General features: G+C 45.2%; 1 protein-coding gene across 1 annotated transcript in view; it reads right to left on the bottom strand.

Annotated features, from left to right (window-relative positions):
• Positions 1-11,346, bottom strand: part of LOC101164859 (LARGE xylosyl- and glucuronyltransferase 1) — a 42,246-nt gene extending 30,900 nt beyond the window's left edge. The window contains exons 1-2 of the mRNA XM_023952349.1: positions 11,056-11,346; positions 3,605-3,781 (exon numbers count right to left, since the gene is read on the bottom strand). Coding sequence (XP_023808117.1) covers positions 3,605-3,710 — 106 coding nt within the window. The 5' untranslated portion in view covers positions 3,711-3,781; positions 11,056-11,346. The remainder of the gene's footprint in view (positions 1-3,604; positions 3,782-11,055) is intronic.
• Positions 11,347-12,862: the final 1,516 nt, after the last annotated feature.

Below are 12,862 nucleotides of genomic sequence, written 5' to 3'. Positions count from 1 at the left end.
AACGGAGTTGTGAAAGAACTTAATGTTGGAAACTCAAGGTGTTGTAGTGTAACCAGCTAATTACCTCCTAACACAAATGTCTCCCGAGTCTCAAATGATCTGAGTCTAGATCAGCAGCTTCTAGGGGTGTAAGAAAAAATCGATTCGGCAAAATATTGTGATGGTTAATTTGGCGATACTTGTATTGATTCAAAATGCTGTCAGGACAATATTTCTTTAACTATTTCTGAGCGTCCTTCAGCGTCTGACTCTTGTTGTCCACTTCAGCCTCCAGCCTCTAGTTGGCAGCAGAGCACACAGTGCCTCTTTGAGCAGCTCTACTCTGCACAAGGCAACAGGAAGACTGCAGCCAGAGGCAGCTTGTTCTGTTGTTATGAGACATGAACTACTTCGTTTTTACTTGGGATGAGAGCCAAAGAGAAACTCTGAGCCATGTTGCTGCCAGTAACTTATAAAATAGGCTAATGCGCTTAGCATCGGCTAATGCTATCGGCAAAGCGGGATAATGTTCTGCAGAACCTCCCAGCAATAGATTCTAGTTTAACGACCTGATGGATCAGAGGGATGTGTACAACGCTCTGAACAAAAAGGCTGACATCGTGGCGAGGAGCGTTACCAGTTTATTTCTGCGTGTGAGAAGCGTGGCTGCAAAGCTGCAGCAGAGCAGACTGATATGTAAACAAAGCACCTTCTTTTTTGTCACATTAAAGCAACTTTCCTTCATTCTGTCTTGCTGCCTCATCATCACACTTTATTGTTTCAGAAAAGAATCAGCCCCCCCCCCCCCCCCACACACACACACACACACCCACCCTTTATTTTTGAAGCACCATTCAGGCTCCTGAACCGTTTAAAAGTACTGGAGAAGCTACATTAAGCAATGCTGAAAATAAACAGCATTTTATTTCCCCAATAGGAACTTATTCATTCATTCTTTGTTTTTCTTATACTGAAAAAAATTGTGTTGTGGAAATCAGACAATCCTGACTGTACTTTCTATGTTTTAAGTTACCAAAATAAAAGCACTATGAATTTGCTTTGGTAAATGCAACTTATATATGAGATACAGTTGCAGTGCTTAACATTGTGATCAATAAATAAACTGAATTTGACCAATTTATTACAGTGGAAGACGTTGAAATTCAGGTAGAGTTTTTTCAAAGTCATGTTTAAAAAAAGAAAAGAAAGAAAATATGTTTTGGTAAAATATCGTGATACGTATCGTATCGCCAGACTCTTGCCAATACACACACCTAGTGAGCTTCCAACTCAGCAGCAAACAGTAACTAGGGTAGTAGCGGAAGAGTGTCTGCTCTGAAACTGGAAGGACATGGATTCAAACCCAAAGCCTACAAATGGGAGCCAGTGTCTCCCTGCTTGACATTCAGCATGAGGGAATTGGACCACCAAATGGTTCTTGAGCACGGCCGTGACTTCAGCTCACACACCATCAAGAGATGGGTCAAATGCAAAAGAAACAATTCAGGTGTGTGACAACTGATGGGACTTTCTCTTTTTGAATTTTAACAATCACAGAGGAGACTGCTGACTTGATAAGTGTCCAGGAGAGAGACGGTAATTCACAGCGTTCATAAGGAGGACAGGCCACTAAAAGGTCAACAAACGAGCTGGCGGTTCCCAAAGTGCTGCACACAAGACGATTGAGAGAAAAGTGGGTAGAAGGAGAAAGAGGTGAATCAGAAACAGAGGACTGTCAAGGCGGAGCATCATCTGGGCCTGGAGCCAGAGCATCAAGTGTCACGAATATCCAACAGAGATTAAGCCAAACAACAACCGAGTACAGAAAACGCTTCGATGACAAACACAGTAAGGAGCTTCCTTCAATGATGAAACTAAATAAATGAGACAACTGCAGACAGCTGTGACCAATCATGAAGGCCACAGACAGATAACCAGAAAAAACCCACCATCAAGAGCCACCACACCGACAAATACCAACTACGGACAACAGATTTGGCATTCCCCGTGTCAAGCCAAACCTGAACCTGAGATGACCTCAGAAGAGTAAGGAGAAAAAACCTGACTGTTGCTCATTGGTCTTAAGTCCTCTAGTCAGAAGAGAATAAATTCTGCATTCCATTGGTAACAAAGTACAAACATTTGATATGTAAGGCTTCCAAGGCTAACTTTCATCCAGAATGACTCTAAGGAATCTGAACTCAAAAACTTTCTCAGTTTTGGGGCCTGTTTACAAACCAAAGATTTTTTTTTTTAATTACTGACTTTAAAGTCCTAAATTTACAAGAAAAGAGTCATCACTGTGTAAATTACCAGAATAAAGTCATGTATTTACGACATTAAATCCGTTTTTGAACAATTTCCCACAGAACACCTGACCACCTCCTACGGCACACTGGTTGAAAAACACAGCTCCAGTGGACTGTCCAATCTGGAAGTGAACCCCTTTGGGGTTGGTGGTGACCTGAGCCCTGATGCTCCCCTGAAAAGCTCCTCTTCCACTCTGTTTTCGGAGCTGCAGTTCGTCAGACCAAAGCCACAGGAACAGAGGTGCCGGCATCAGACCCCCGGAGGCCTGCAGGGACAGCCAGCCGCCTCTCAGGAGCACGAGCCGAATGCTGATGAGCGCAGCAGCAGCTGCTTTCTGCAGGGACGCTTCCTGTTTCCCTCAGGACTTCGACACTTTCCCTTTCTTCCGTACGATGATCAACATGCAGTGAACGCGTGACGCAGAGGTTCAACGTTTTCGTTCAGAACCACAGCAAAAACAGAAACGGTTGTCTCTAGGGATGGAGTTTTTTACCTTTCACATGTTCAGGGTTTTCAGAGGATTTCTGCAGAAACCTGGAGGAGGGACAATCTTGAAAATGCTGCGGAGAGGCGCTGCTTCTGCACCACAGGATCTGAAATACTGATGCTGGCTGCTGGCTGTTCAAATCCCACACATCTGTGAGCGTTTCCTGCCTCCTACTAATTTGTTCACAGAATTAATATATGATTAACAGCTATTTATTTTAAATCAAGCAATGGCTATGGGTTTGTTTTTCAAAAGTAAATACCAATATGTCTGGCAGCCACTTGACTCATTCATTTGTTATCCTTTTTACAGCAATTTTGTACTAAATAGTGACACTGCTGTTCATGTTCACTATTGTTTAAACTGAATTTTACAGATATTTCCAAATGAAAGTTGTCATTGTTTGTCAAAGACAGAGTATTACTGATTTCAGCAATGTTACACAAAAGTCTGTTATTCATTACACCAAATAGGACACAAGTTGTTTATTGTCATGGTGTTTAAAAACAAAAAAATAAATGGGGAAATATTTTCCTAAAAACAGTTTTTCAAGTTCTTCTTTCTTAAAGTTTGATATATCGTGAGTTGTTAGAGACGAGATATATCGATTATCGCATTATTGCCATATCGTGATAGTATCGTTATCGTATCGTTATCGTATCGTATCGTGAGGTACCCAGTGAGTCCCAGCCCTAATTTCCACCTGAGTGGGACTTTAAATCATCTTCCTACAGAAAACATGGAGTAACAGTTTGCAGAGGAGCTGTCTGTGTTCCTGCTTCCTGTTGAGCTCTAGTCATCAGCTCTGTCACCCCCCCATCGGCTTACCTTGAAACGCCCCTGCTGACAGGTAGAGCCAGGTGAGGGCTGGGATGAAGAGCAGGGCGAGAAAGGCTGCCAGGAACTTCCTGCGTCCGCGACACATTCCCAGCATCCTAAGCTGCTAGCAGGAGGTCAGCGGGCATCTATGTTGGCAGCAGCTGCACAGCGGGCAGATTCATGGCTCTGTGGGGGTCGGAGGAGGGAGAGGTAGGTTATAGTTTTTCTGCAGACACTAAAGCAGAAACTCACATTTTTACCAAAATCCTCAACGACATCAACAGAACGCCGCCCGGTGAGGGTAAATGAGCAAACACTGGGGGTAAATATCTGCATCTGCTGATATGGACAAAACCATACAGACGATTGTGCAGAAAAGCTCCTCAGATGAAGTTCTACCTTGACCGTACGACCACGATGACCCTGAAAGCCTGACTTTGACATCAACATGGCAACCTGTGGGAGCTTGAGGTGTCAAGCTACATTCAGAACGGCAACGCGTGTTCAAACAGCCACTTCCACTGAGAAGTCTACGGAAATGTGCGTTTTCCAGCTTCCGGGTTCAGAATTCTCACATCCACCCGCCGGTTTTTGACCAATCAGGGTCTTAGATTTGGTAGCGACGCATGGGTGGCTTCTTTTCCAAAATCCAGAAGTGCCAACCGTTTGTAAATTGATCATGGAGGGGAAACTAATAATTGCAGTTCGTGTCCGGCTGGAATTCTATTACACAAAGTCTTTCATTTATTGGAATAGAGCTGTGAAAAGAAAAGCCTGGAGCCAGATTTGCACTGATTCGACATTTCCCACCAAGCCTCTTCCAGCCGTCAGTGCATGCGTTAGTATCGGGTCACGAGCGCATTCGAGAACAGCGTTCAACGTATTCTTCGTTTTCTGGTGTGGTCATGTATGTAGCCGGCCATCAGGTGTCAGTCAGTCAGGCGCAAAATACATCAATATAAGATCGGGGGGACACAGGGCGGGGGGCAGCCAGGTTGGATTGGATGATGTGTAAATGTCTCTGAACGGCGGTCGTTCATATCAAGCGCTGCCAGCTTCCCGGGAGTCAATAAACTGTCTATATACTGTCCAAGCAACACTCTGCCTCACCCCGCAACTTCTTCTTCCTCGCCCTTCTTGCGTTGCTCCTCTTTTCTGAAAACGGTTTTCTTCTCAGCATCAACTGCAATTCGTCAAGACGCACGTCTCTGAGTCGCTGTGGTGCTATGAACGCCACAATGAGTTTTGTGCAGCATCAATGCCGTCTCCCTATTTGGACCCACAATGGGCGGGTTCTCCAGATTGTCGGCCGGTCATCGCCAGGCCCCTGGCCCATGTCAACAGCCCCCGTCAAGATTTTTAGAAATTGTACAGTAGAACGATTTCTAATAAACGGTGTCAATACAGGGGCAGGGGGTGGCAGTCTGAAATCTGCTGATCCTCAAACGATCAACGGACCTTGAAGACCCTCCTATCAGCCAATTATCACGCGGCTGCCATCCGTCTGTCCCCGGACTGCCACCACACGACCTCCAACTGTGCCCGGACGGCCACTGACCGGTGTCACCTTTTCTGTACTGTTCTTTTTTAATACAGTACTACAGCACAGAATACAGTTAGAAACCCCGGCTGCGGGTTTTTTTTTACTGTATTCTGTGCTGTAGTACTGTATTCTTTTTTAATACAGATTTAACACAGATTTGAAGTTTGACTTTAAACAAGAGAGAAAAGTGTGAAACTGTTTCATGTCTGTCAGAGAAAAGTTTAGTGCAGTGAGGAGTTTTACTGCCTTACAACATCGGTAATCCTACTTTGTGGATTTCACCCACCGCAGGTTATTTTTACAACGTCACTCCTGGAATAAAAGATGAGAACACTGTGCATCCAAGTGTGGGTTGTCTCTGTACCAAACCAACGGTCAAGCTTTGTCACACGTTTTCCACAATATTTGAAGAAACGTATATACCAAAAGTCCCATTGTCTCCGTTTTTTAATGACTGTCTGCTTTATTTTGAAAAATGGAAGCAGAAGTTGATTTCATGTTTGCACAATCTCTGTGGAAGAAGGTTTTTTGTTTTAATTTTTTAATGAACTACTAGTCTTACAATCTTGAAACTACAAACGTACAAGATTAACCCTTTCAAAATTCTAGCCTTATATTTCCTTAACTTGCTGTATTCATTCAGGGGTCACGGAGCTTCCTGATCCTAACCGGGCCACCGCAGGGGGAAGGTGAGGTACACCCTGGACCGGTTACCAGTCTGTTGCAGGGGCCCCCTGTCAAAATGAACATTTAAAAGCTTTGCAGAACTGTAACACCTTTTATTATAGGTTAAACATGTCAAGAAAGAGCACCTGTTACAGCCGTCAGCACAAAATTAAGTTTTAGAGAGCAGCTTAAAATGGGAGCAACAGGGTTCAGAATTCTAAAAAAGAACCTTTATTAAGGCATAAAATGGGAAAATCGTAACTGTTAGGGCCCCTTAGGAATGTTGATGTTTGCGGCCAGGTCCTCTTGGGTTTGCTAGCAGACAGCAGCTCCTGGGATCTGACCAACTACAGGAAGTTAGCTGCCAATTCTCTAAATTTTGCCTCAAAAACTACAAATAAAAACACACTAATTACATAAACAAATTTGTAAGGGTTAATGGCCGACGAAGTATGCATCATCACTTTTTAACGCACGCCGAGGAAGCCTGAACCGTCCGACGCGAAGGGAAGACTGTTGCTTCCGCAAAGTGGGTTAAAAGGTGATAATGCACACTTCGTCGGCCATTAACCCGCTTATACCATGGTCACTTACAAAAAGAATGAAGTTGTAACCAATTCTTGTTTTTTTCTAATTTGGATCGCTTTTCTCACAAAAAGCGGACTATTTGTTACGTAACAAATAGTCCGTGTCGCGCCGCACCACCGCTGCAGTCAAAATTCGGCGATATATATGCTGATCTTTCCGATGGGTTGAATAAAGCATCAGTTAAGAGAGAAAGTTCATCTCTTACCGCTTGTTTTTGTCCAAATGATGAAGCAAAAGGTTGTTTTAAAGAAGCCGGCACAGTGATACAAAACATTTAAGCTAGGTGACCGGAACTTCTTTTTTCAGCGTGCGGTTATCCTCTTTAATGCACACCCAGCAGCCAATCAGAATCGAGTATTCACCCGGACCATGGTATAAGATACATTATTTCATCCTGTTGAGTTTGAACCGTCCGCTAGCTTCTCTCCCCTCACGTTGTGACGTCAGTCTTCTGCCTCTTTTAGCGCAAGTGAGCAGCTGATCAAAAGATTAGGAATAAATGCAAGCAAGCTAAAGACCGCCGTGACAAAAAGAGGCGCATGTCAACCAATTTGATTTGATACATCCAACCTCATATCCATCCATCCATCCATCCTTGAAGGCAGGCTCAGCACTGAAACTGCAAACTGAAAGGTTGTGATGGACGTCCCCAGCAGCAGCAGCAGCAGCAGCAGGCTTCAGCTGCAGGCGACGGGTTAGCTGCACGCTCACAGCTCCTCTTCGTCAGTGACACATTTAAAGGGCAAACACAGACGTGTCAGTGTTCTGCCTTTATGGTGTCAAATACATTCAAACTGTAGTGGAAAATGTTTCTGTCTGAAGGAAACAAACGTTCTCCAATGACCCTTTATGAAGAAGGCTTTCCATAAGCAGACCAGACCTCACAACTACTTTTAATCTGCTTTAGATCGAGTGGAAAAAAACAACAAGGAATTCAGTCTGTTTGCGTTTCCAAGCACCGTTTAGCTCAACCGTCAATTCCATCAAATCTCCCCACACTCACAGGTCTGACAACTAATGCGACTTAGGAGGCCTCTGAAACCTCAGACGTGCACACCGCCCTCGACAGCTGCTCATAGAATTAGCTGATCGTTCCGGTTGGGGTTAAATCTCCAACGCCGTGAGCCGCTGGAGGCAAACACGGCAAATGCTAAAGACCGTGAGGGAACGGTACGGACAGAATCTCGTCCGCCTGCCCTCTTCCAGCGGGATACGACTGAAACATCTCGTCTGGGAAACATCGAGACCCATTCGGACCAGATGTCCAAACCCCCTGAAGGGGCTCCAGTCAAAGAGGAAGAGCAGGGATGATCCCAGCTAGTCTGCAGCAGAAACGTCTCAGCAGCTTTTTTCACTCATTAGGAACTCATGAACACCGAGAACAGGAGATGGACTGCTTTGGGGTTCTGACGGATCATAGAGTCAGGTTCTCTTAGGCAAACAGAGATTCAGAATTACAGTTTTAATTAAATCCTAATTATGTGAAGAAAACACAAACCAACTTGTGATGTCATGGCGGCGGAAGTGAACAATGATTGACAGCAGATACATTAAGCTTTCTGCCATGGCACTAGGCCTCATCATCAACTATCAAAGGAGACGGCGTCTCATTCAGGCCGTGGAGCAGCAAGTTCCTTAACGAAGGGGGGGCTACGGTGATTTTCCAGAAGAGCTGTGGATCCAACCATTGTACGACACGCTCAACTTCTGATGAGCGCGCAAGGCAGCCAGTTCCTACCAAGGAGCGCATGGCCATCCGGTTGCTGGTCGTGTGACTCATTTAATCCAAATTGGAATCCAAATGGAAACGCAGCTAGTGAGGAGTCTATGCAATCTATGTTTAGAAAACACAAAAACGTATCCAATCCATGGATCTCGGCTGGACTTTGGGAGGAGAAACTAAAACATCTCAGATCAATCGTGGAATCTCCATTTCCGATAAAAACAACCCGATGGTCGATTTTTATAGAGTGAAGTGTGTGTGTGTACTTCTTGACTTGTAACTTGTGTCTGCATGTTTGTGTGTGACTTTGGATTTGTGTGTAATTCCTGATTTGTAACTCACACAATACATTTTGTGTGTAACTATGTGTTCTTGCAATAGTGTATTCACTTGTACATTCGAATATCAAAAACGTGAAAAAAAAAAAAACAACAACACAAAATACAAATTACACACGCACAACTTGAACAGACAGCAGCTTAAAATTAACTACGGATTCAAAACGTCTCCTCTGCATACAAACCTTAAATTGAGACTTTTTGTCTCCAGATTGAAATGATGCATTTAAATGCTGCTAGAATGCTGGGTCATCAGAGTTTTCTTATCACGCGCTTTGAACTTATATTGTGAATTATATCTGGTAAAAACTTGACATTTTTTCGACTCTCTTAGACAGATCGAGGATTAAGATTTAAAAAAAAGAGAACACTCATCATCATTTTCCCAAACTAGTTGCAGATCCGCCTGTACTAGATCTGTACCACAGTCTGTTTTTGAGTCCAGAGTGCAGTTGGTTTGTCTGCTACGATTCCTAACCCCAGAATTCTCAAAAGCTTTGGCGTTACTTACGTCACAGCCCCGTATAAAAACGTCTCTGAGTAAAACCACAACATGAACCAAACAACAGTATCGTTTACATAAATCAAATTAGGGAAAGAAAGTTCCATCTTGATTTTCCATCCATCTTCCTCCGTTTATCCAGGTCGCGCGGAAAGCAGTGTAAGCAAGGATGCCCAGACTTCCCTCGCCCCGGCCACTTCCTCCAGCTCCTCTGGGGGGACCCCAGACTGGGTCTTCCCCGGGCATGTCCCCAGAGGAACACCTCCCCAGGGAGGCGTCCAGGAGGCACCTGATGGCCAAGTCGCCTCAACTGGCTCCTCCCGATGTGGAGGAGAGGCGGTTCTACTCCCAGCTCTCTGCAGGTGACCGAACTCCTCCCCCTATCTCTAAGGGAGCGCCCAGCCCCTCCTGCGGAGGAAGCTCATTTCAGCCGCTTGTAATCAGGACCTCGTTCTTTGGGTCATGACCCAGAGCTCATGACCTTAGGGGAGTATTGGAAAAAAGATGGACCGGTAAACTGAGAGCTTTTTTTTTTTTGGCTCAGCTCTCTCTTCACCACAACGGACCGATACAGCTATAGCATAACTACGGACGCCGCTTCGATCCGCCTGTCAATCTAACTCTACGGTCTTCCCTCACTCGTGAACAAGACCCCCAGATATTTAAACTCCTCCACCTGGGGCAGGGACACTCCACCCACCGAGAGATGGCAAGCTGCCTGCCTAACTCCATCTTGATTTAAAATAAACTAAATGACGTGAAATAACTTGACACTTTGGATGTTCACGAGAAGAACATTTGTCTGCTGAGATCCTGGCCTTCCATCAGTTTTTGTGCAAACATTCAGAGTCCCGGGGGGCACGCCTCAGTGAGCGGAGCAGCATAAGGCGGCGCACTGTCATTATGTGGGCTCATCTGCCTAATCCTCATTGCCCCCTCCCTCCCCCCAAAGGAAACAAATACAAAATCAACATGGCTTAAAAACCCTGGTCCTCCTCCTGATAATCCGGCCCCTCGGAGTCCGCCTGACAGCACGCTTCTCCAGGAACAAGGATCACTACAGAGCAGCAGAGGGTCCCGACCCACCGATCCGTCCCCCAGAAATCTGAGTATTATTTTACAATCGGTGCTCCTGATTCACAACAATTTGAATAAAGAAATACTCAGAAATGCAACTTGAAGCTTAATTTTCTTCATATTTGTCCTTCATCATCAGAAAAAATGCCACAAGAACACATTAAGAACCCCATTTTCATTAGAGTGGGTCTTCAACGCCAAACTCTGACCTGACTCTGGGTGTCCATATTCACCGGAAGGAGGCGACTTTCACCTCAAAACTAATACAACTTTTTTCCTCAATGGCAGCCCAGAGTCCAGCCGTCTTCTTCTTTCAGCTGTTTAGGAGTCTCCATGACGAATCATCCGCCTCTTTCCAACCCTCTCCTCCTTCACATCACCCATCCTCCCGTCCTCCTCCTCTACATCCATGCACCTCTCCTTCTGTCCTCCTCCAGACCTCAGCCTCCTCTTACCAGCATCATCACTGTTCCTCCTCTCCACGTGTCCACAGGAAAGTATTAAGAGTATTAGTACTACTGAATAACCATGTGACTCAGATTAAGCCTAAATTAATGGAGTCAGTACAACAAAAATGATCAAAAATCAGAAGAAAATTAAACATTCGTTTGCTTACAGCCTGCACGTGCAGACAACAATTCACTGTAACGAGACATTGCAAAGTAACGTCAGACTGCAAATGCGCCCAAAGAGTATGGAGGAGTCACGCTTCTCTTTTAAAAAAGTTACTTGGGTAAATGTAACGCGTTACCGCACGGAAAACCGCTCCAGCGGCAGGACCTATACGCGACAATAATGTATGTGTCGCGATCGGCTCCACGCGCACGTGAGGATTGGAAACACGCGCCCGCTGAGACCTGACTCGAACCGTTATTCAAGCAGCTACAAGCACGCGCCTGGACAGCGGCGTGCGCGCGTGCGCTTAAGGCGGCCTGCAGGGCGAACGCACGCGGCTCCCTGACGTCGCGCCGGGCTGTGTGTTCTCGCAGTGAGCGCGCGGGGCTTCGGTAGGTTCAGACACACCTCAGGCCGCGCGCGCGCGGCTCGTCGGTCGGTCGGAACAGTCGCGCGGCTCGGGGTCTCTTCGGTCTTTCGGCTGCTCCTCCTCCGCGGCGTTTGCGGTCCCGACTGGACCGGGACTCTTTGAGCCGGCGGAGCTCCAAGCGACGGTACTCCAGATCACCGTGACAAGGGGGTGGCAACACAGCCTTCGGTAGGGAGGGCGTCCGCCGCCGGCCGGATCCAGTCGGTGACTCGGAGCCTTCACAACAGCTCTTTCTTCCCGACAAGCGGGCTGCAGCCAATCCCGGAGCCGGAGCAGACCGGCGCGAAGGAGCAGACGGAGCGGATCAGCGGAGCGGAGCTCAGGGCCGTCCACACGCACTCTGGGGTCCCAGCCATCCCGGGCCCCCCAGCTTATCCAATGTACGCACATTAGTAGGGACCACAATCTTCTAAGGTCCAGAGATAAACGTTGGTGACCACAAACAGTAAAGCTTCCAATTCCGAACACAGAAATAAATCAAATAGCTCAATAGACCTAAAATTAAGCAAGTTATTAATATTTTACATCTTGCTGATCGCCTTTGGATAGAAAACAATCACTGGTCGCTGTTTATAATCACTGTATATCAAGTTTGTTTGATACCACACCTTCCCTATCTGATCTCTAAACACCATCAATTTGTCACAGGACATTATTGACGTTATCATGCAATAGTGAATATTTTTTAAAAGATTGTTCATTTTCTATTATTACATCCTTTACGTCTGCCGATTGCAGTTGATTATGTAAGGCTTAATGGCCAACGAAGTGTGCGGTTATTACTTTTTGACGCACGCCGTGGAAGCCTGAACCGTCCGACGCGAAGCTTCCGTCGAGTGCGTTTAAAAGTAATAAACGCACACTTCGAAGGCCATTAACCCGCTGATACCATGGTCACTTACAAAAGCAATACATAATAACCAGGTTTTAGTCCTTAATTCTTGTTTTTTTCCGATTTGGATCGCTTTTCTCACAAAAAGCGGACTATATGTTTACGTGATGCAGCTCCACCGCTGCAGTCAAGTTTCGGCGATATGTATATTTGCTGATCGTCCCGATGGGTTGAATAAAGCATCAGTTCAGAGAGAAAGTTCATCTCTTACCGCTTGTTTTTGTCCAGATGATGAAGCAAAAGGTTGTTTTAAAGAAGCCGGCGAATTGATACAAAACATTTAAGCTAGCTGACCGAACTTCTTTTTTCACCGTGCGGTTATCAGGTTTAAGGCATACCCAGCAGCCAATCAGAATCGAGTATTCAACCGGACCATGGTATAATCTGTAATAAAGGCTTAAACATCTGACCTCTCCTCCTTAACACTGTTTGTCACCAAGTTCTTCATTGGTGAAGTGAACATGCACAGGTGGGATGGACAGTCACACCCTTTGCGGTACCTAACATTAGCCCCGCCTCTCTGTCATTATTCCCACATGTCGGATATCTCCATGAAACGTTTCAACGCTCTTGATTATTAATTTATTAATTTATTTCAAACAATGTAGTCAAAGCAATAAATAACTTACACACATTTATCAAACTCATTACAGAAATGATGAAATACATAGATTAAAAAGACAGAAAATAAAAAAAAACTAAAAAGTCACTTAAGTCACATTTGCTTAATTAAATATAGTGATCATTAACCAAAGTATAGGTAGAGCTTGATTTTTTGCTTGAAAAGGAGCGGGAAGAAGTGAATTTATATAATCCCACCCCTACTGAGTTCATTCATTTGATAGTTTTACAGTTTTTGAGATCCAGTTCTGATCAGATAGATTCTCTTCAAG

This window comes from Oryzias latipes, chromosome 23 (genome assembly GCF_002234675.1).
Source record: "Oryzias latipes chromosome 23, ASM223467v1".
In the NCBI taxonomy this organism is placed as follows: Eukaryota; Metazoa; Chordata; class Actinopteri; order Beloniformes; family Adrianichthyidae; genus Oryzias; species Oryzias latipes.
The sequence above is the reverse complement of the archived record's forward strand: the minus strand, read 5'-3'. Positions and strand labels throughout refer to the sequence as shown.